The sequence below is a fragment of the Apis mellifera genome, linkage group LG8 (assembly GCF_003254395.2).
Source record: "Apis mellifera strain DH4 linkage group LG8, Amel_HAv3.1, whole genome shotgun sequence".
Lineage (NCBI taxonomy): Eukaryota > Metazoa > Arthropoda > Insecta > Hymenoptera > Apidae > Apis > Apis mellifera.
Window position 1 is genome coordinate 2,778,062 of NC_037645.1, and position 20,188 is coordinate 2,798,249.

Genomic DNA, 20,188 nt, shown 5'->3' on the forward strand with positions numbered 1-20,188 from the left:
AATACTTATAGATAGTATGTGCCCTCTTTCGGACGAATTTATAAACAGTACCTAAAGGAATTTTCATGAAAATGATCGTAAGAAAGATAAATGAATAATTTTCAATATATTTTATAATTTGTTCTAGTTTTAAGCATATGACTGCGAATAAGTGTTTATTTATTACAAAGATGTGTTTATATTAAAATATGACAATGCGAAATAATTTTTTTTATTATGTATAAAATATTAACATACATTATATATAATTTCTGGTTAGTTAAGTTTTTTTGGCATTGTTTAATCATAAAATTTATATACATACATTATATACATTAATATAATTTCTATTTTTTTAGCGATGAATATTGATAAAACGAAATAAAGTGAATACAATATGAATGAAGAAATAATGGACACTATAGGTTACGATACGGCTATAGATGGTAAGTTAGTTTATTGGTTTGACTTCTGTGTTTTTTTAATAATAACCTTTCTGTATGGTTAAAAAAGTTTTGTTTTCGTTAATTGAAGACTATTATACAATAATATTATTATATTTTTCGTCAATATAATATAAGTTTAATACTTATTGCATTTTTTTTTATAAGTCTATATAAAATGGAAAATAGAATATATATGTATATGATTATGAAATTTGATATTTATTAAAAATATTGAGTGATAATGATGTACTAAACACAATAATGAAACACTGAAGTAGTTTTAAGTTGCCCAATCAGGAAACTCAGACAAATTAAAGATGTAAGTGCCCCAAGTGGAAAATGCAAATATTGTTACAAGAAGCGTTATAATGCTAGGTCCTATTCCAGCAATTGCGAAATCTCTGGTTTTTATATGACCTGCTGTAATAGCAATTGTATTTGGTGGAGTGCCTACTGGTAGGTGAAATGAAAAAGAACAACATAAAGAGGCTGGTAGCATCAAATATAGTGGATGTATTCGTAAAGCAATACACTGAAACAACATATAAATATACAGTAAATTAGATATAATTGAAAAATAAATTAATGATTGGAAAAAAGAAATTTACTAATTGAAATTTCTTACCATTTCTGCCAAAACAGGTAAAATAATATTTGCAATTGCAACATTAGATGTCAATTCTGTGATAGTTTCTGCAAATAGGCAGACGATAAATAATATCGCAAATGGATTTATTGATTTCAAAACAGTTAAAGCATTTCCTAGAATAGAAGAAAGGTTGGAAGAGGTGCTTCCAGCTGAGATGGCAAATCCACCACCCAAAACTAAAATCAAACTCCAATGCATCTTTGTATTAATCATTTTCCAAGTAATCATGCCAGGCGATGGTTTGGTTGGACGATTAACAGGATCCGCGTCGAATGATCGAAGGAAATCCAGTTTGGATGGTAATATGAAGAAAAGAAGAGTAACACCAGCGGCTGCCGTTGAATCTTTAACGTGTCTATAAAGAACTAGATTGTTCGCGCATATGTCGTTGAAATACATTTTTATAGTAAAATACTATTATGTAACAAAAGACTATAAGAATGATGAAACAAAAGTATATAAAGATATAAAAAAAAGAAAGAAGATTTAAAGAATAATAATAACAATATAAGATAATTAAGAAAAAAAAAACTATACGTACAAATCGGTAATGTAAGTTGGCCAACCCCGAACAAATCCAGGATTTCGGAAGAACCATAGTAGTACAACTACAAGGAAGAGGAGACCAACAGAGAATTCATGCCACGTAATCGGGCCGAGTTCTTTGTATCTTTTTTCGATTACAGTCGCTGCAACTTTTTCTCCCTGTTTGCCAATATTAGTAGCTTTCGCATCTTTGCTTCCTGGTCTAAACATTCCCATGTACATAACTTGAAGCCAAAGCCACGTGAGGAATCCCATTAGAAGCATTGGCGGCACTGAATAAAGCATCCACGATGTTAGACTAATGCCAGAACTGTTTGGGAACCGTCTGCGACATGAAGGAACGATTGTTTCTCTTGCTTTCTCATTGTACTTAATACATTGTACTTGATAGTCTGTGAACGATCGATTGATAAATCGGTGGATAGATTAATAATGGATCCTTTATCAGAGAGCACTTACTTTTCAAAGAATCCTTTTAATGTTAAGTTGGTGCCGGTTCCGACTAATGTGCCCACACCTCCAAGACTAGAAGCATATGCTGTCACAAGATAATAAGTCATAGTAATATGTGTCGGTTTCTTTGATCTGTAATAATAAAGATAAATTAATTAAAGTTTATTAATGAAGAACTTTGATGAAGAAAAATTGATGAAACAATTACGCACGATTCTACATTCTCTTCACAATTATTTTCTTCTCGTATGAACATATCACCCAAACCTTGCTGAAAATTAAAAGATAAAAAATATATTATATTAATTTGAAAAAGAATATAATGACAGAGAATCAAACATATTTAGAAATTGGAATAATGCTTACTGCTTCAAGTTCTAAGAGAACAATTTCGACAATAGGTAACATCATAGTAGTGGCAGCAGTATTTGAAATCCACATAGATAAAAACATAGTTACGCAAAATAAGCCCAGTGTTAATCTAAAGATGACATAGCTTATAAATGTGTAATATGGTATTACAATTATAAATACATTTTATTTTGATTTATATATGGTAATAACATTTTATAACTAGTATAATCAGAAATGATTTTATGTGAAAAAATAATTCGAAAATAGAATAAAATTTTTTTACTTGAAACTTCGTTTTCGAATAAAACAAGTTTGAAAATTTTTCAAGTATAATTGGTTATTTCTCGATTAAATATAAATAATCAATAGATAATTCTATATATATAATATATAAAAATAAATATAAAATAAAATTTTTAAAGAAAATCAAGTTTGAATATATACTATCAAAAATATTTAATTATATTATATAATAAATATATATAATCATGTAATTGATGAATTTTCAAATTTTTTCGAAAACAAATTTTGAAATGAAAAAATTTATTTTATATTTTCAAATTATTTTTTCATTTTCCATTTATATTAATAACAGATAATAGACACAACGATAGTAGACTACAAGATCCTATATAATAAAATATATATATATAAATATTATAATTATTATTATTTTATACATACAGATATATAAGAAAAATTGATAATATGATAAGATTTAAAGACCAAATGAAAGATTATTGAAAACATTTAGACTATGTCAGTCATTTTAAATTACCTTCGATGACTGCAACCAATCAGTTTAATGATCAATAGCGCGATACGTATATGTAGGCCAGAATTTTCAATAACGATCGCAATCACCATACTACCAATAAACATCATTGTAGTATCATTCATATAACACATACAAGTATCACCAGTGCTCATTATGCCCATCAATGGGTAAAGAAAAATAGGAATTAAACCTGTGATTGGTAAAGGAAGTACTTCGGTCATCCAGAACATTGCCATCAAACCAATCACGTATAAACATCTCATCGCTTTTACCTGCATCCAATCAATACATAATCCTTTTCGTATTATAATGCACGATAATGAATAGATGTACATTATACGATATAATGATCAAATGAAAAAGTGAAGAAAAAAATGCTAAATATAATGAATAACGTAGAAACAAATTTAAAAAAAAGAAAAAAAAAGAGAACTGAAAGAAGATTGGAAAAAAGAAGAACGAACCTCGGTAGTTTCAATGATAAAAATGGGCAATAGAATCAGTGGCCATAGTATGATTACAAACGATTTCCAATAAATTAAGAGAAATTGTATCAACAGTTTACCACAATTGTCGGTCTTTCTGAAACAATCATATCAACCAAAAATAAAGAATACATCAAGAATACATTGATGAATGAATAAAGATGAAGGGAAGATTGGAAATAATAAAAAGGAAAAAAACGTAAATAAAAAAAACATTAGGATGATTGATATTAATTAATCGATTATTTTATCACAAAGTCATATATTATTCTTTAATTATTATTAAATTGTGTATTTTTTTTACTTAAAGTAAAATTTTTATGAATATGACTAAAAAAACAGAGAATTAGCTTTAATAAAATAAATAGAATTAATAGAATTAGACTAGAATTTGCTTTATTTTTCAAATATTATAATATATTATAATATATTATAATATATTATAATATATTATAATACATATGTGTCTAATATTCTAAATATCTTGTCTTTTTGCATGTCCTATGTTTTTTGTTTTTATACATTCAAGTTTTAAATACATCATCCGCAATAATAATAATTATTATAATCATTTTTATATATTAAAACTTCATAGATATAATAATAGTTCATTAAACTGACCATGAATCAATGAGTATATAATTTCTATACATTTCTTTATTTCTTTACATAAACTTTAATTACAATATAAAAAAAATATGTACCTCCTGTTTGTAGAATCTGTGGTAATTGGATATGGATCAACAGATTGTGTGGCCATTGTTTTTTGTCTAGCCAAAAGCCATGTACCTAGAAAAAAAAAAGCGAGATATATGGTTCTGTACGAGTAATTTTTTACCCAGGAAAAAAAAAACGTTGCAAAGAAACGTTGATTTATGTCATGACGTATCATACAATAATCGTTAATTTGAAATAATGATCGAACGATAATTGTGTTTGAATATTCCAACATTCATTCCTTATTATTGAACAATATAACATTAAATATCTGTTAGATTGGCAATCGAAATTAAGTATGGATTTTTTATGATCGAATTGGCACACGATGATACAAAGAATTGCGCAACTTTATTATTCTTTGCCCGTTACCTTTGTCCTCCTTTCTGGTCCCATTTGTATCGTGTGCTCGGATTACAGGCTAAATAATTTCACTAAGTGACACTGAACGAGATTGACCTCGAAGGTCTTGCACAATGGGTCATCTAACCCTGTCGACCATTTTACTATTTTCATAATCGTATACAAGTTTTTCCTTATATTCTAATTGTTACTAATTATTCTGCATTATATACACATGCTTGCGTTTTTTTTTTAAACAAATTTAATCTTCTATTGTTTCATAATTTATTTTGCCTATATCTTAATGAAATAATTACATGGCGTTGCATTCTTCTTTGAAAATCATATTAACAAAATGAAATTGCTCTTTCAATACAATAATCGTAGTCTTTTTTATGTGTTTTTTTCTTTTTTGAATTAAAAATAGTGATTTCGACAAAAAAGAATACTTTTGTCAATAGCTTTGTATGATATCGATGAACCGGTATAATATTTTCGGTATACTTCTATCACTATATCGAGTCTTTGCGTACGAAATAACATATGTTATATCATATTCGAATTGAATATGATATGAATTGATCCGTACATTCAATTCTTTGTACATATATCCTTATATTGCCACCAGAATATTCGAGATCGCCTTTTTTTATCGTGTTGGTTACAAAGCTTACGTTTTGTCTGACATCGAATTGGCAATAAACTCAACGATATAAGTACATTCGATTCTAAAACAATCAATATATCGAACTTATACCGATATATCGATATATCGATATCGTGAAATTCTAATCTAAATAAAATTATAAACCGCGAAAAAATAAGATTTCTTCAACATTTGTTTTAAAATTTATATGAATATTTTGTATGGATGATTTTAAACAAATAATCGTTAATCGATCAACGAATATCGAATATCAATTATTTGGAAGTTAAGTATTGTACTGTATAATACTAGTATAATACTTGATCGGAACCGATCAAATCGATATCGTATATCTGAACGATAAACGCTTTGCATACTGGGTTTTGAACCATCGTATTACAAGTTGTACCGTATATATTGTTGTATGATCATTGCCTCCCGTATATGCATATTTTCGTATACTGTTTCAAGAACGGATCTCACCAAGAGACTTCCGAATCGAGTTCTCGATCGTTGCACGAACTTTTATACCACTGCTCAGTTCAGCTTAGGCACGCATAATCGGACCACTGGTGATTAAACTATCACCCCTCTCCTTTAGATCTCTTTCTCTTACTCGGCAGCGGTCGCTTCTGCTTCTTCTTTCTTTTTTCTCTCTCCTTCTTTCTTCTTCTTCTTCTTCTTCTTCTTTTTTTTTTTTTTTTTTTATTGCCACTGTTGCTGCTACCAATTTCTCGTTCTCTTCCTCCTTTTTCTTCTACCTCCCCTACCCATTTTTCAGATATTGATGCTCTTTATTCGTTACTTACCTCGTGATTTGTCCTCTGCCTACTTGGTTGGTTCTCCAACGACTGGTAAGTCAACTCAACGAAGTAACAACTCGTGACAAACGTATCGTTCCCCGTCTCTCGTCCTTGGTACGTCGATGTTCTTATTGCAGGTTTACTTGCAAACGTAAACTTACCAATCACCCACGTGGAATTCGGATTTCGAATCGATCAATTTCTTTTCCCCCTTCTTCTTTCTTTTTCTTTTTCTAATTTTCACTCACGGTTTAGCATGTATACTTAGGGCTTTGAATTCAATATGAAATTTTGGCCAAAATCGAGCTAGCGTCGAGATAAAAAATAAAATTAAATTTAAATTTTGTACAGACGTAGAAATGTGAGATTGCAAATAGCAAATATGACATGAATAAGAAATAATTTATAAAATGCAAATCAACGTGACAATAAAATGGAAAATAAATTAATACAATTTTTTCCTTATTTTTTTCGCTTTTGCAATCATTGTAAAAATTAAAAAAAAAAAAACAAAAATATATAATTGAAAATTAAAATATAATAATTGAAAACTTATAATTATCGTGTTATCTCGATATAGAAAATATATGTTATATTACAAAATCTTTGTCCGAATAAACAAAATAACGAGAGTTTATGATTATTATCAATTTGGTAAAAATAATTCAAATTCAAGATTTGAATACAAGATACGCATTTCAGTATAATAAACGCGTGGCGTTTGAATCAATTTAATCCCTCCAGTAATTAATCCCGCTCATGCTATCACTCGTCCTCGTGTTTATTACGTGACGCATCTTATGGTTCAAATAGACCGGTAAACATAGCTGTAGAAAATGTAACCACCCATAATACTGTATAATAGTATTACGAAATACGCTCTCCCTATTTTTTATCGTTAGTTATCTTACTTCATAAAAAATCGATGAAGAAATATATAGAAGAAAAATTTATATTTTTCTAAGTCATAAAAAGGAACATACGCGATACATCGAGAACGAAATTCTTATCGTGCTTCTTCGTAACCGAAATTCTAACTGAACATAATATATAGACAGAATATTGCTATATATATATTATAGCGAATATTGGATGTATTTAATAAATTACTAAATAATTATGATTAAATAATCATTAAATAATCATTTCTTTTCAAATGAATTGGACAGAATATTGCTATATATATATTACAACGAATATTGGATGTATTTAATGAATTACTAAATAATTATGATTAAATAATCATTAAATAATCATTTCTTTTCAAATGAATTGGACAGAATATTGCTATATATATATATATATATATATATATATATATATTATAATGAATATTGGATGTATTTAATAAATTACTAAATAATTATGATTAAATAATCATTAAACAATCATTTCTTTTCAAATGAATTGGACAGAATATTGCTATATATATATATATTATAATGAATATTGGATGTATTTAATAAATTACTAAATAATTATGATTAAATAATCATTAAATAATCATTTCTTTTCAAATGAATTGGGCATTTAAAGAAATATGAATGATGTGATTTGAGTACATTGAGTAAATCACAATTAGAAATAATTATTAAATATAATAAAAAAAATGATGGTACTTATTATTTTTTTGACATTGAATAATTTTATAATTCTTGAATTGAATTTGAAACAACGTTTTATAAAAAAAAAATGACTTACATTTTTTTCTCTTATGTATTTAAAATTATAAATAATTTTTTTAATTTAATTAATTTCATTATTTTTTGTCATTCTCTTCTTTTAATTTTCATTTGAAAGGAAATGACCAAAAGAAAAAAGAAAAAAAGGATTGAATGAAAAATTTCAAATTCACTGCACGTTTTTGTATCCTGTACGTGATATACATAGATATTGTATACGCGATGATGTAATTTAGCGTTAGTAACCATAATCGGAGAACATTCGATTACCATTGACCTAGCGTAGTCGTTCAAGTTCGATGCTTACATCAACAACTGCTTTTTACTTGAAATAGCCGATTATAATTATTACAAGTTATATATATATATCAAACTGCAAATACAAAATTGAATATTGTTTTTAATTCCTTTTTTTTTTTCTTTTTTTTTTCTTTTAACTATAGCTTATTATAATTTCCAGAAAAGTATAGAGTTTACGCGAGTATATCCTTTGCTGTACTGTTATTGGGCATCGGAGTTCCTCTTTGGTGGCATACTACTGCAGTTCCGCGTGTACCTCTTCCTTATGATGGAATTGAGCAACTTTCCAACTTAGAAATCAACATTAAAACAAAACTCATCATACTAGCTCTTTCTCGAGATCGTGCTGAATTGTTGGTTCACGATATAAAAGAAGCTTTCAAAAATGCCAGTGAGTAATTTTAAAATTGTTTCATCTTTCCTTTCCTCTCTCTTCATTTATCTTATGAAATTTGTCTTCAGGTATCTGTCAAGTAGAGATCATTTATCGTGTAATATCCAATACTTTCGCATTTACGCATCATCAACTGGAGAAGATAGCGTCCAATTTTGATGTTGACGTAGGGCAACTTTTACTCTTTGAAACAACTAACTTGAATAATGCAGTTCTCGTCGGTTCGGAAAGAACTATTTATTTTTCTACCGAAACCAGTAAGCAGCCAATTAAATATCTTTTGAAATATATCATTGCTCTCTTACAATCTCTTTAATCTCCTCCGTGACCGCAATCTCGTATCGATATCGTTTTTATTTCAGCCTCTTCCACTTTGATACAGATATTATCGGAATGGATGTTGCACGAAAATTCGTTGGCTTTAACAAAGAATGCGCTCACCGAACCGACCCTTTATAGCTTAGATGAGAAGAATAGAAGAAGATTTCCTGCTAGTTCGGCATACGATATATTGATCACTGTAGTTAATCCTGATCCAGAGAAATTGAAGATTGATTGGAATCTTCGCGAGATGGTCGAAGGTGGGTAAAAAAAAAAATTTCTCCGTTCTCCTTGTTGAGATTAGTTTTTTTTGCTTTTTAGAGTATGTCGAACCCTTTCTCGATGAGGTTTCAATCTTGAGTAATTTTTCGGTGAAATCGCAGTGGTTGTATTTGTTACCTTTGGACGTGACTCCGAAACGTGTACCTGATAGTAGTCCGTTAGGTAGACACTTTGCATTGTCGGAAGACGTTTTGCCACAACTAATCACGCCGTTGGAAAAGAAATTAGGTTCGTATCTTCATTCCATTTAATTGTTGAAATGAAAAATAAAACATAAATGATAAATTTCTTTTAGCCTCGCAAGTTAGTCTTCGATCAACTATCAATTTCGTCATCTATGTTGTTCCTTGCGATAATGCTCCATTGTATATTTACACACGTTCTGGTCATCGATCAAAAATTAACGCTAACGTTGAAGCATTTCTTTCTCCAAGGTAAATGCAAAATTCATCAATTTCGAAAATCTTGGAAATAAAACGACCTTTTACTTTCATTGACAATATTGCGTTTGTCATTTTTTTCCCTGGAACAGGTGGGGTGGTGTAATATTAATCAATCCACCCGTGGAAACTTGTATGACTGTGAAATCTGATGAATTAGTTACCATTGTTCCTGAACAGACTATAGTTGTTGGAACATTTCTTACGCAATTGAAACTTCTCTTAGGTATTCCCGAGCCGGTAATTATTCTTGCTTTCTCTATTTTTATAGGTTTCTTTTATTTTTTTATTACTGACTTATCTATGATGTAATGATACAAGTAAATAATGGTAGAAAAAAAATCATGATAGTTTCTGATAGTTTCATAATTTTAATTTTTTTTAGAAATTTTTGAATGGTGTTACCATTGTTCCTTTACCAGGATTGAAACTACATAATTGGGAAGTTGATGCATTGCTACGTGTACGCACGATTGAGCAATTAACATCAGCAAAATTGACCTTGCAATCACTTGCTCGACTTCTTCAAGAAATTGGTAACATTGTGATCACAGATATTGTAGGAAATAGAATAAAAACGGCCTTGAGTTTAGTGGAAAAATCAGCTCAACAATTAACACAGGGCGATCTAGCTACAGGTTTCTTATTGAGCAAAGAAGCATTCATTACCGCAGAAGCAGCATTTTCCGATCCAACACTTTTTGCTTTGTTGTATTTCCCTGCAGATCAAAAGTAATATTATCTTTATTCACACGAAATATTTATCATACTATCCTAATCTTCATTGTCTTTTTCATTTTATTTCTTTCTCTTTGATTTCAGATATGCTGTATATACACCTTTGTTTTTGCCAACTATGGTACCAGTCTTGCTTTCCTTAAAAAGTATTTATCGTTATTATTTTGTTCGAAAATAATCCATAAAAGAAAGATTGCACAAGACTATAATAAATAAGAATCGTAAATTTTTTCACAATAATGTTTTTCATCAATTCTCCGATTTCTTTCTCTTATTTTCGAATTTCGAAACTCGTTACACTATCTACTTATTTAGATGAAACGAATATTACAAATAAAAACAATTTTTTTTATTGTACAAAGAAAATATTGATTAAGTTATAAAAACAGCAGAAAGTGTAAAATGAATGAGTGAATGAAAAATAGAGGAAGAGGATTAAGTGATTAAAAAAGATTAAAAAGAAGAAAAGGAAAAAGAGAAGAGAATGCGTCGAGCAGTTTAAATTGTTCTAACGAATGTCAAATGAGTTTAAGATATTTTACATATAGCTAAAAATTTGTTTGTCCTGCATCTTTGTCGTACATAGATTAAATTCTAGAAATATAATATTTTCATAATTTCTGTTATTCACGGATAAACCGTATTACACGTCACAGCATATGATATAATACAAAGTAGCTAAATAAAATTTTTTATTTACTCACAGGTACGCGTCTTTTATCCACACATTTTGCCTATCAAATTTCTTCCACGCATTCTCATGCATTCTTTTTTTAATAAATTTCAAATTAATTATCATTAGATCGTTAGAAACAGCTAATAATCTATATACAATACACGTATATCAATCCTCAACCAGTTACCAAATGGTTACAAAATTATTGAATTGAATCACTATAAAATCTATGTTCAACTACCATAAGAAATTTCACTGAAATTCAAATTACTTTACTGTAACCGACTCGATACGAGCAACTTTATGAAAATGGAACGATCCGTTATATGAAATATTTCGCAATTCCAACAGATCGAGATAATACTATTCCTTTTTTCATCTAATATATTCTTAAATTCATGTAAAACACTATATTTATTGTGGATTTAATACCATATTTTCTTTACCTAATTGGAATCTAATCGGAAACAAGCACAATTTTATTTTTCATTCATTCGATTAGTAGTTGAACATTATTGCTAACAGTAAAAATAAATTAATTGGTGAATTGAAACATTTACTCATATCAAAAAAAAAAAAAAAAAAAAAAAAAATATAATAATAAAAAAAATAGATAGGAGTCATAGATGAAGAAGAGTAGGAGTAAGGAAAGGACGGAAGGGGTTGAGTGTAAAATCAAAAAGAAAAAAGAAAGAAGAATCGGAATAAGAAGAAAATCAGAGATGTTGAACTAGTTGTATCGCATGTTGCAAAGCATCTACGATATTCTGAAAAACAGGTACACCTTCGCGCGACGCATAGTCCGACAGGTACATTCTTCCCCGATTGTAGTCTTTTATGCCTTGTTCAGTTAGCTAAAAAGAAAATTTATTAGTTATTTTATATAATAATATATATAGAATTTTTTTAATGAAAAAATTAAGGGATATGAACAAAAAAACATTCTTGTATATTTTTTTAATATATGATAATATATCTATATAAAATATGGTATTTATACTGTTCCAAAAATTGATCGACAAAGCTTAACTGATAATTTCATTTTAATATTTTTCTTTGTGAATTTTTGACTTTGTTAATAAGTTATTAACGAAAAACATTAAAGCTATTGCGTTTTAATGATAACGTTATGTAATAAATCATCGATTAATCGCCAAGTTCAATATATCTGATATAATAGTCAAAAAAGTATTGATACACATAATTTCTTTACAATTGGGCTTAATGATTTAAGTTTTTTTCATTAATAACTTGAAACAAAATCAGTCAAAATGAAAATTTACAAAGGAAAAAGTTGCTTGTTGTTTTTAAAATTATTTTTAGGATTATCTGTTAAGTCTTGTTAATTAATTTCTTAAAGATATTTCATATAAAACATACAAAAATATTTACCTTTTCACCAGAAACTACGCAGTCTTCGGGAAGCATTTGAATGCATAGGACTAATTTTGCGCGTAATCCAATGAGGTGAGCTGCCAATGCCATTATAGTGATACCACGTGAATGTTGCGGTACAATTAATAATATTAACCGCGAATTTTTCATTCTCTGCAATTCTTGTGGCAACACTCTTACGTTGTACTCATTCAGGCTTGATCGATATAAAGATAATCCAATAGATCTAGAATGATAAATAATTTACATGTAAACTTACAACGATATTGTCGAAATGGCAATAATTGAAAGAACGTTACATCTCGAATGCTCACTCGATCGAGGGTATGGCGGTTGTTTCTAACCAAAACTGATCTTTACCGATTACTCCAATGTACAAGTCTCTCTTCTCGGATTCTGGCACGAAGAAATTGGTCCAATCTAAAAAGTTGAACGGTCGAACGAATCGTACACTCGACTGCTCGAACGCTTTCGTGAACAATTAATCGAGGCACGAACGTCTTTAACAACCTGTTTGCTAGTTCATACACGCTAACAATACAAACACTACTACAGGTCGTGGGAAATTTTTGAGAATAAGAAATACCTAAGAAACGATTAAAAGGTTGCACGATAGCTCTGCGAAGAAATTTCGTTGCCTTCCTACATAATATACTCCAAACTGAAGGTATCTCACTTTCACAAGAGACGCCGTTGCTTTTCATCCTCCACGATGATTCAGTAGCTAAGGCACAAAATTGTTCAAAGTTTATCCGCAATTCTGTTGGATCCCTTTTGGTCAAAAATCCATCATCTATCGATGACCTATAAGTTTCTGAAAACAAACATAAAAACAAATAAAGAAAATATCAATATGTTCTTCCGTTTTCATTGCTATCATATGTGATAAATATATGTATGATTAAATAATAATACAATAAACAAATAATAGCATATATAAATATATACAATCGAATTTTATTATATAAATATAAAAATTTATTACCAGATTTATTCACGATACTAAGAAGTTCCGACATTGATGATACATTGCACTTAACGCTCGATTGTAATGCTATCCAAGCCTACAAAATCAAAAATGCAAACTAAATGTACAAAATATATACTTTTTTATGCAATCTATATTTTTTTTTTTACATAAATTGTATAGGTTGATTTCGAAATAAGCAATTCACTCGAAATTGACTAATTGTTTATTATGGATCAAGTATATTATTCGACTTGACTTTGTTCTCGAATAAAATAAGGAAATCGAGATAAATTTAAATTATAAAATAATAAACTCAATAAATATTATTCTTCAAAAAAATAATAGAATAACGTGTTTTCTCACTCTATCAATTCCGAAGAAATAAGGTTTATCGCTTCTTGTTTTCATATTTTTTTGGACAAAGAAAAAAAACGAATTACTTATTTTAAACAAGGAAAATTACTTATTACAGATCATAATTTTACATTATCAGCTAAACTTACTTCTTCTAAGTTTATACTTCCACTGTCACTCATATCCATAGACTTGAAAATCTCTCTGAGTATACTAATAAAATTAAAATTGAGTATTTAACTATTTTATTTACATAAATATATATAGTTTCAACAAAAAAACTCTTACACTAAATCTATTCCATTTTGATTGAATGATATTTTAATTGGTCTAATGCCATCTTCGGAATGCAGATCTTGCACATTAATTTCCTCACGTAGCACCTATGATAAAAGTAGAGGATTTATAAATAATAATAATAAAAACAATTTTACTCATGAAATATCACAAAAAACAATCATCTATATCTTAATTCTATTTTATATTATATATATTATAAAATATATAATAAAATATATATATATTACATGGAAGGTTCAGAAATTAATTAATCACTAATTGTAAATCACATTTTCTGAAAATGATATATGTATATATATACCTTAGATGTACAATTCAGTGCAACAGATACACTTTCGAATATTGGTATCCTCTGTTTCTCCATTAGATACTGAAGTACTAGCAAACCATTCATCAGGTCACAATATTCTCTAAAGAATTAACGTTTGTTGTACAAGTATTAACATTAATTTATAGGATCCAAAAATATAGAACCAAAAAAAATGGACTTACTGAATAGATACAGTTTCGCCAAGTATCGTTTGACCTTGACGATATGGATAAATAACAAGGATTAAAGATTCGCGGCGCGTAGCTGCCAACTGAGCTGCTTCAATGATGCCTGCACTATTGCGTGTTTGATTATCGATTACAAACAGTAATACTTTCGCCGTTTGTTTTGCTTCATATTCTTGCGCTATCAATTCTGGTCCCCATTGTGATACTTGCTGAAATACATTATTTATAATTATATTAACAATTATTAACAACAGATAAATCAAGATAAAACGTATATCGATAGTTACATACGGGATTGTAATAAGTAATTCCGAGTTTTTGTAAAGTTGGTATCGCTATTTCTGATCTCCATGTGGTTGGATTACAAGATCCACCCAGAAATACCTCACATGCCATTCTACCTGCAAAAATAAACGCTATAATGTATATTGATATGTGGAAAAATGAATATGTCTAAAATATACTTACTTGAAGCACTTTTATTGTTAATATCTTTTCCATCACAGTGTAACAAATGAGTAGCATTCATAGAAGCGGCTGTTCTGAAATAAGATGTACATAAATTAATCATAATTTCATGAGACTAACAGTTTATGATTTAAAGCAGTATTATCACACTCAAACTGCGAACATATCAATCTTTATCTGATTTGCAAGAGGATTCGATATATATATATATATATATACATACACATATATACATTCATTTTTTATATATCCAACTATTTAAAAGTTGTTAATTTCAAATAATAAATAATAGATAAAAGTTGAATTGATTTTGGTTAGAGTGTGGTAATATTAAAATCATTTTATTACCAATTAACTTAATGTATGTAATATTGTACTGCTAAACATACTTCCAAGTATCAAATCCTTTTGCAACAAGGAAAAACATGTTACGCTGCATTGTGAAAAACTATTCCTTTCATTAATTATAACCAACTGTTTATTATTTTAAGCCTGTAACATATTTATTCAGTTTTGTTGCATAATAAATAAAGCAACAATAAAAAAAAAATTTACATTACCTTTTTTTGCACAAACGTGCCAATTCAATGATAAAAATATAAAATTCTTGGAGCATTATATAAGCATGAGGACCAATAATCAGATAATTTTTAGTAAGTCGCCACTCTTTGTGTATGTGTATCCAGTATACAAGTGACAACATTACGTATGTTTTTTTTCCCTGAAATAAAATTATATTTTCATTAGTGAAATTTTTTAATTCAAAATATAATTTTTATATTAAAATTATTAAGATATAATAATAAATATATTTTTGTTAATTATACTTACATAGATTTTGTCGATATCTGTTGTTATAAACTTGAACAGATATACAGAAAGATTTCATTGTACAAAATAATATGAGTTAGGCAAAGAATCTATGCCTATTTGATATATTTATCTCTTAATCATTCAACAGAGAAGAATTTTGAATTTTCCTATTTAAAAAAAAGATTATTATTATTATTTTTTTTTTATTTTCTTCTTTATAGTATGTTATAATTACAAACTATATAATGAACAGAAAGAAAAATATTGATATTTGTTTTACATCTTTGTAAATAGAGATATAAGTATAAAGAAGATCATAGTCATTATGATAACAATATATATATTCGAAACATTTATAATGTTATTTTTATTATTAATAAATATACACGTTAAAGTACACTATTTAATTACCTACTACAGCTATTCACTGCTACCCATTGAGAACTAGCGTAAGTTTGCAAGGCGATGGAGAACCTGTCAGGCACACTAACCTTGATGATAGTTCGGTGCTGCATGCCCACGCATAAAAAACATATGTGGTAAACTTCAAAGGGAAAAACATTGATTTCGACTGCATTTCATGTGCATTCATTTATAAGTCTCAAATCTGAATAAAAAAACGCGGTAATCAAACTGCGATTCTCTGGAAAAATCAACAATGAGAGATCTGATAGTACACTCCCGCTATTGCTCATACTTATTTATACACCGTTATATTTAAAATGTAAGAGCGCGTCGTCAAAGAGGCACTGCTGTGGACAAATCACAAATAAATTACATACTCGTGAATATTCTTTTGATATCAGTGATATCGCGCGTAATATTATTGCCGCGCGAAAAATACTCTACAGTTCGAAAGCACTACACTCGATTCAGATTAAGTTCCCTCGAAATCAATAATCGTTGATGAAATCACAAATCAGCGCTACCACTGTTAAACGTCGCGCTTCATATCATGTTCCTTTTCTATCTCATACACCTTCTTTCCTTTTTCTTTCACCCTTTCCTCTCTATTCTTCTTACAATTAGTTACCCTCACTCCTCCATTCCATCGGCACAGTATCCTTTCTCCTTTTCTTACTTATAAGTTTAATAGTTTCCAATTTTTGATTCAAAAAAAGAAGTCACTATAGGCAAATAATGATTTTATTTTAATGAAAAACGAAACGTTTAATATATTTCACTTAATTACAATAATAATTTATGTTTTTTGCCTTTTTCGTCTCTATCACTTCCCGCCACTAGTCTGTACGCGTGTATATACTACTGTAGGTCGCGCGCACCGACTTAGGACCAGACTCGAGAATGACGTAAACCTCCAACAATGAAGAGTGATGTCACACACAGCGAAGTTCGTAGAGGTTTGCTCTCACTATCACTGTCATCGCCATGGCAATTCATCCAAGAATTTTCTTTTATTTTGTTTTTAACTTACAACATTCCGAATATTTTTAATTATTACAAATCATATTTTAGCATAAATCTTACTTTTCACTATAGTTCAACATAATAATCGAATAATAATAGGAACACAATAATAGTATGATCAAAAACAAGTTTTTCTTAATAATTCGTCATCAAGTTTAAGATTAAAAGATTCATTTTAGGAAATTATTGACGTCATTGATTTATGTTACACATGTTACTTACGTACATTTCATTTTACATATATATTTATTTAATTTTTCTTTTTTCTAAAAAAAATCACATTCACTGTAAATATGTTATAAATATACGATTAATAATTTCTTTTTAATTCATTTTCATTTATTTTATTTACACAGATTCATGCAGAGAATAAAAAATAATTTATAAAACTGATTCTTTACTATGCTTGATATGAAGAATTTTACTATAGAAAAATGATTCAACCAGAGTAAGAAAATTTTCTTCAATATGAATGAACATTTTCAATAATTTTTATATTTTTTATGTATATTATTTATTTTTATAAAATCAAAAAATATACTTAAAAAAACATTACTATTTAGATTTATATAATATGAATCAAGTATACGAAAGTAAGGAAAATGTTTCGATATAGTATATGTAAATAAAATAATTGTGAATCGTGCGTAATATGTAAATTTTGAAAAAATGAAAATTTTAAAAATATAGTTTTTCAAAATTTAATTTTAAAATATATAGAAAAGAAAAAATAAAAATATGAAAAATAAAATATATAAAATTTATTAAAATACTTAAGAAATTTATTAAATTGTAGTTTAATATTAATCTTGAACAACAGGTGGTAAATTGCTATATTTCAACTGAATTAGAATTTATTATATATTTATCTATTATATATATCGGTTAAAAATTTTTTTATAAAGAAATATAAAATAGAAAAAAGAAAATAATTGAGTAAGTAAGTAAATTGATTAATAAAATATTTTTTATTTATTTCTATTTTGATTTAAAAATTTTGAGGAAAATTATTCCTATTAAGTTTAATATGTATTCATAAAAATGCTGCTTTATTTGCAATCGCTAATTTTATTTTAGTTTCTGCTCTCTACATAGTTGTATAAATCGTGATAAACACCATTCTCATAGTTGTAAATGTTTGGATGGAGACACGACGTCTTGTATTTACCGTACATTTACTGGTATAACCTGATAAATAGAAGGCGGTAGAATGATCTAGATTCGACATAAAGATGCTTGGTATAATTGTATCTGGTCGACTCGTAAGTATTAAAATTTTATAATAATAAATATCGACATTGTATTTCATTTTCGATATTAAGCTGTCAAATATATTATTTAATTATAAATATATCAATTTTCCTGTTTAAGGCGCATTTTATTATTTTTTTCTAATTTATTATTCTTTATATATTATGTGATTTTGTTTCGTATCTTGTTTTTGTTACCTTTCAGTAATGCCCCTACCTTATCCTATCCCCATCGTCAGTTTGACACGAGCATCTAATCGAACATATGAAATATAATGTCGAAAAATTTTAATCTTTTTTAAATTTCAATCAATAATCCTGAATTGTGTAAAATGTATGTATAATATGTAATTGTATATTAAATTTATTGTAAATTAAATTTTTTTTTAGGTACAAACGGATTTTCAGCAGATAGGAGAAAACCAGTTTTTAATAACAGTACCTGATGCAGATAATATAAATCATATTGTGGTATTTCTCACAGGTACTATACCATTTCCTGATGGTACAGGTGGTGCAGGTATATTATAATATTACATAATTATATAAATTATATAAATATGATATTAATGATATTCTAAGAATTCATTTTTATAGTATATTTCAGTTGGCCAGATCCAACTGCTCCACCTAACTGGCAGTTCCTTGGATATATCTCAAATGCTAAACCATCTGCTATATTCAAAATATCAAACTTAAAGAAGAATCATGAGTTTGAAAATAGCAATTTAGGAATTTTTGGAGTTGGGAAAATTTCACATGTAGCACAAATAGGGGTTTCTGTTGAACCTATTGCAGCTATAGAACAACAAGCAGCTACAGTGACACAGGCTACATCAAACTCATTTTTAGAATTTGTTCAAAAAATGCTTACTAGTTTTTTGAATTATGTTTCAAGTTTTTCTGTGACTCAAGCACAAATGACACCAAATCCAACAGAAAACTTTGTACCGCTATCTGTTATTCAAGGATGGTACGAAACTTTTGAGAGGAGGTTACAGCAAAATCCAAATTTTTGGAAAGCATGATGAGAAAGCAACCAACTCTCAATAGTTCGTTTCCATTTTGCATAGTGATGCGTCATTTTTCAACACTCGTGCTTTGTGTTCGCGAAGTATGGTGTATTAAAATGCGTCATATTGTGCGCGTAAATTCAATTTTTTTATATTCTCACTAAAGAACAATATGATAATAATAAGAGTAATTATGACGCTATTGCGTACCTTATTCAAAATGCAGTACTTGCAACCTGTTAATGTTTAATATAAACATTCATCTCATTTTTTATTGTTGATATCAAGTATATGCTTTTTGAATTAGTCATGAAAGAATAGAATTATATCATTTTTATTCTAATTATTCTATATTTCATAAATAACGCAAAATAGAATGTAAATATTTTTAATTTATAATACGATAAAAAAAAACCATTAAACCTAATTTATGATTAAAGCAATGGAAATGGCGCATGCGTCGACTTCCATTTTGTTCGTGAAGTTTATGAACATCCATGAACAATTATAAAGATAGATTGTTATGTTACAAGAGAAAAGCAATGAATGATTATGAAGAAATTTTCACAGTGATATTATTTGTACTTTCATGAGGATAAAATTGAAACTTATTAATATGTATTTACATAATAAAATTATTCAATATATCAATTACTCGACCAGAGTTT

At 28.1% G+C, this 20,188-nt stretch overlaps 3 protein-coding genes across 17 annotated transcripts; 2 read left to right on the plus strand and 1 right to left on the minus strand.

The window, feature by feature from the left end:
• Positions 1 to 51: 51 nt before the first annotated feature.
• Positions 52 to 11,624, plus strand: LOC413664 (GPI transamidase component PIG-S). 2 transcript variants are annotated; one of them, XM_026442226.1, is made up of 10 exons: positions 52 to 254; positions 339 to 425; positions 8,341 to 8,571; positions 8,643 to 8,831; positions 8,937 to 9,155; positions 9,217 to 9,405; positions 9,473 to 9,611; positions 9,710 to 9,857; positions 10,003 to 10,349; positions 10,440 to 11,624. In XM_026442226.1, the coding sequence occupies exons 2-10, from the start codon at positions 377 to 379 to the stop codon at positions 10,531 to 10,533; spliced, it is 1,605 nt and encodes a 534-aa protein (XP_026298011.1). In that variant the 5' UTR covers positions 52 to 254; positions 339 to 376; the 3' UTR covers positions 10,534 to 11,624. The 2 variants fall into 2 exon arrangements, with proteins under 2 accessions (XP_026298011.1, XP_026298010.1); XM_026442225.1 differs by lacking the exons at positions 52 to 254; positions 339 to 425 and adding an exon at positions 6,105 to 6,249.
• Positions 624 to 17,465, minus strand: LOC410018 (protein I'm not dead yet). Of its 14 annotated transcripts, none has more exons than XM_016913381.2 (23): positions 16,321 to 17,465; positions 15,848 to 15,996; positions 15,577 to 15,737; positions 15,017 to 15,090; positions 14,840 to 14,949; positions 14,543 to 14,757; positions 14,352 to 14,460; positions 14,039 to 14,133; positions 13,900 to 13,963; positions 13,412 to 13,490; positions 13,013 to 13,240; positions 12,741 to 12,846; positions 12,424 to 12,652; positions 11,816 to 11,885; positions 4,395 to 4,479; positions 3,670 to 3,787; positions 3,206 to 3,477; positions 2,440 to 2,554; positions 2,286 to 2,344; positions 2,080 to 2,205; positions 1,616 to 1,945; positions 1,051 to 1,429; positions 624 to 957 (listed from the first exon to the last, which is right to left on the minus strand). In XM_016913381.2, the coding sequence occupies exons 3-23, from the start codon at positions 15,717 to 15,719 to the stop codon at positions 706 to 708; spliced, it is 3,258 nt and encodes a 1,085-aa protein (XP_016768870.1). In that variant the 5' UTR covers positions 15,720 to 15,737; positions 15,848 to 15,996; positions 16,321 to 17,465; the 3' UTR covers positions 624 to 705. The 14 variants fall into 14 exon arrangements, with proteins under 14 accessions (XP_016768870.1, XP_016768869.1, XP_006559629.1 ...); XM_016913380.2 differs by having other exon boundaries at positions 16,245 to 17,465; XM_006559566.3 differs by having other exon boundaries at positions 13,103 to 13,240; positions 16,241 to 17,465.
• Positions 17,466 to 18,339: 874 nt separating this feature from the next.
• Positions 18,340 to 20,174, plus strand: LOC410017 (protein OPI10 homolog). Its single transcript, XM_006559564.3, has 3 exons — positions 18,340 to 18,519; positions 18,898 to 19,027; positions 19,105 to 20,174. The coding sequence occupies exons 1-3, from the start codon at positions 18,490 to 18,492 to the stop codon at positions 19,533 to 19,535; spliced, it is 591 nt and encodes a 196-aa protein (XP_006559627.1). The 5' UTR covers positions 18,340 to 18,489; the 3' UTR covers positions 19,536 to 20,174.
• The last annotated feature ends 14 nt before the right edge of the window (positions 20,175 to 20,188 follow it).

Excerpts from the sequence above, each read along its gene's own strand:
- LOC410018 (XM_016913381.2), bottom strand. The coding sequence starts at position 15,719 with ATGTTGTCACTTGTATACTGGATACACATACACAAAGAGTGGCGACTT. Across the intron at positions 13,241-13,411 it reads TAGTATCGTGAATAAATCTG|AAACTTATAGGTCATCGATA; the intron begins GTAATAAATTTT and ends GTTTGTTTTCAG. Across the intron at positions 2,345-2,439 it reads TTCTCTTAGAACTTGAAGCA|CAAGGTTTGGGTGATATGTT; the intron begins GTAAGCATTATT and ends TTTAATTTTCAG.
- LOC410017 (XM_006559564.3), top strand. The coding sequence starts at position 18,490 with ATGCTTGGTATAATTGTATCTGGTCGACTC. Across the intron at positions 18,520-18,897 it reads TAATTGTATCTGGTCGACTC|GTACAAACGGATTTTCAGCA; the intron begins GTAAGTATTAAA and ends ATTTTTTTTTAG. Across the intron at positions 19,028-19,104 it reads TGATGGTACAGGTGGTGCAG|TATATTTCAGTTGGCCAGAT; the intron begins GTATATTATAAT and ends TCATTTTTATAG.
- LOC413664 (XM_026442225.1), top strand. The coding sequence starts at position 6,183 with ATGCTCTTTATTCGTTACTTACCTCGTGATTTGTCCTCTGCCTACTTG. Across the intron at positions 9,612-9,709 it reads GAAGCATTTCTTTCTCCAAG|GTGGGGTGGTGTAATATTAA; the intron begins GTAAATGCAAAA and ends TCCCTGGAACAG. Across the intron at positions 10,350-10,439 it reads TATTTCCCTGCAGATCAAAA|ATATGCTGTATATACACCTT; the intron begins GTAATATTATCT and ends CTTTGATTTCAG.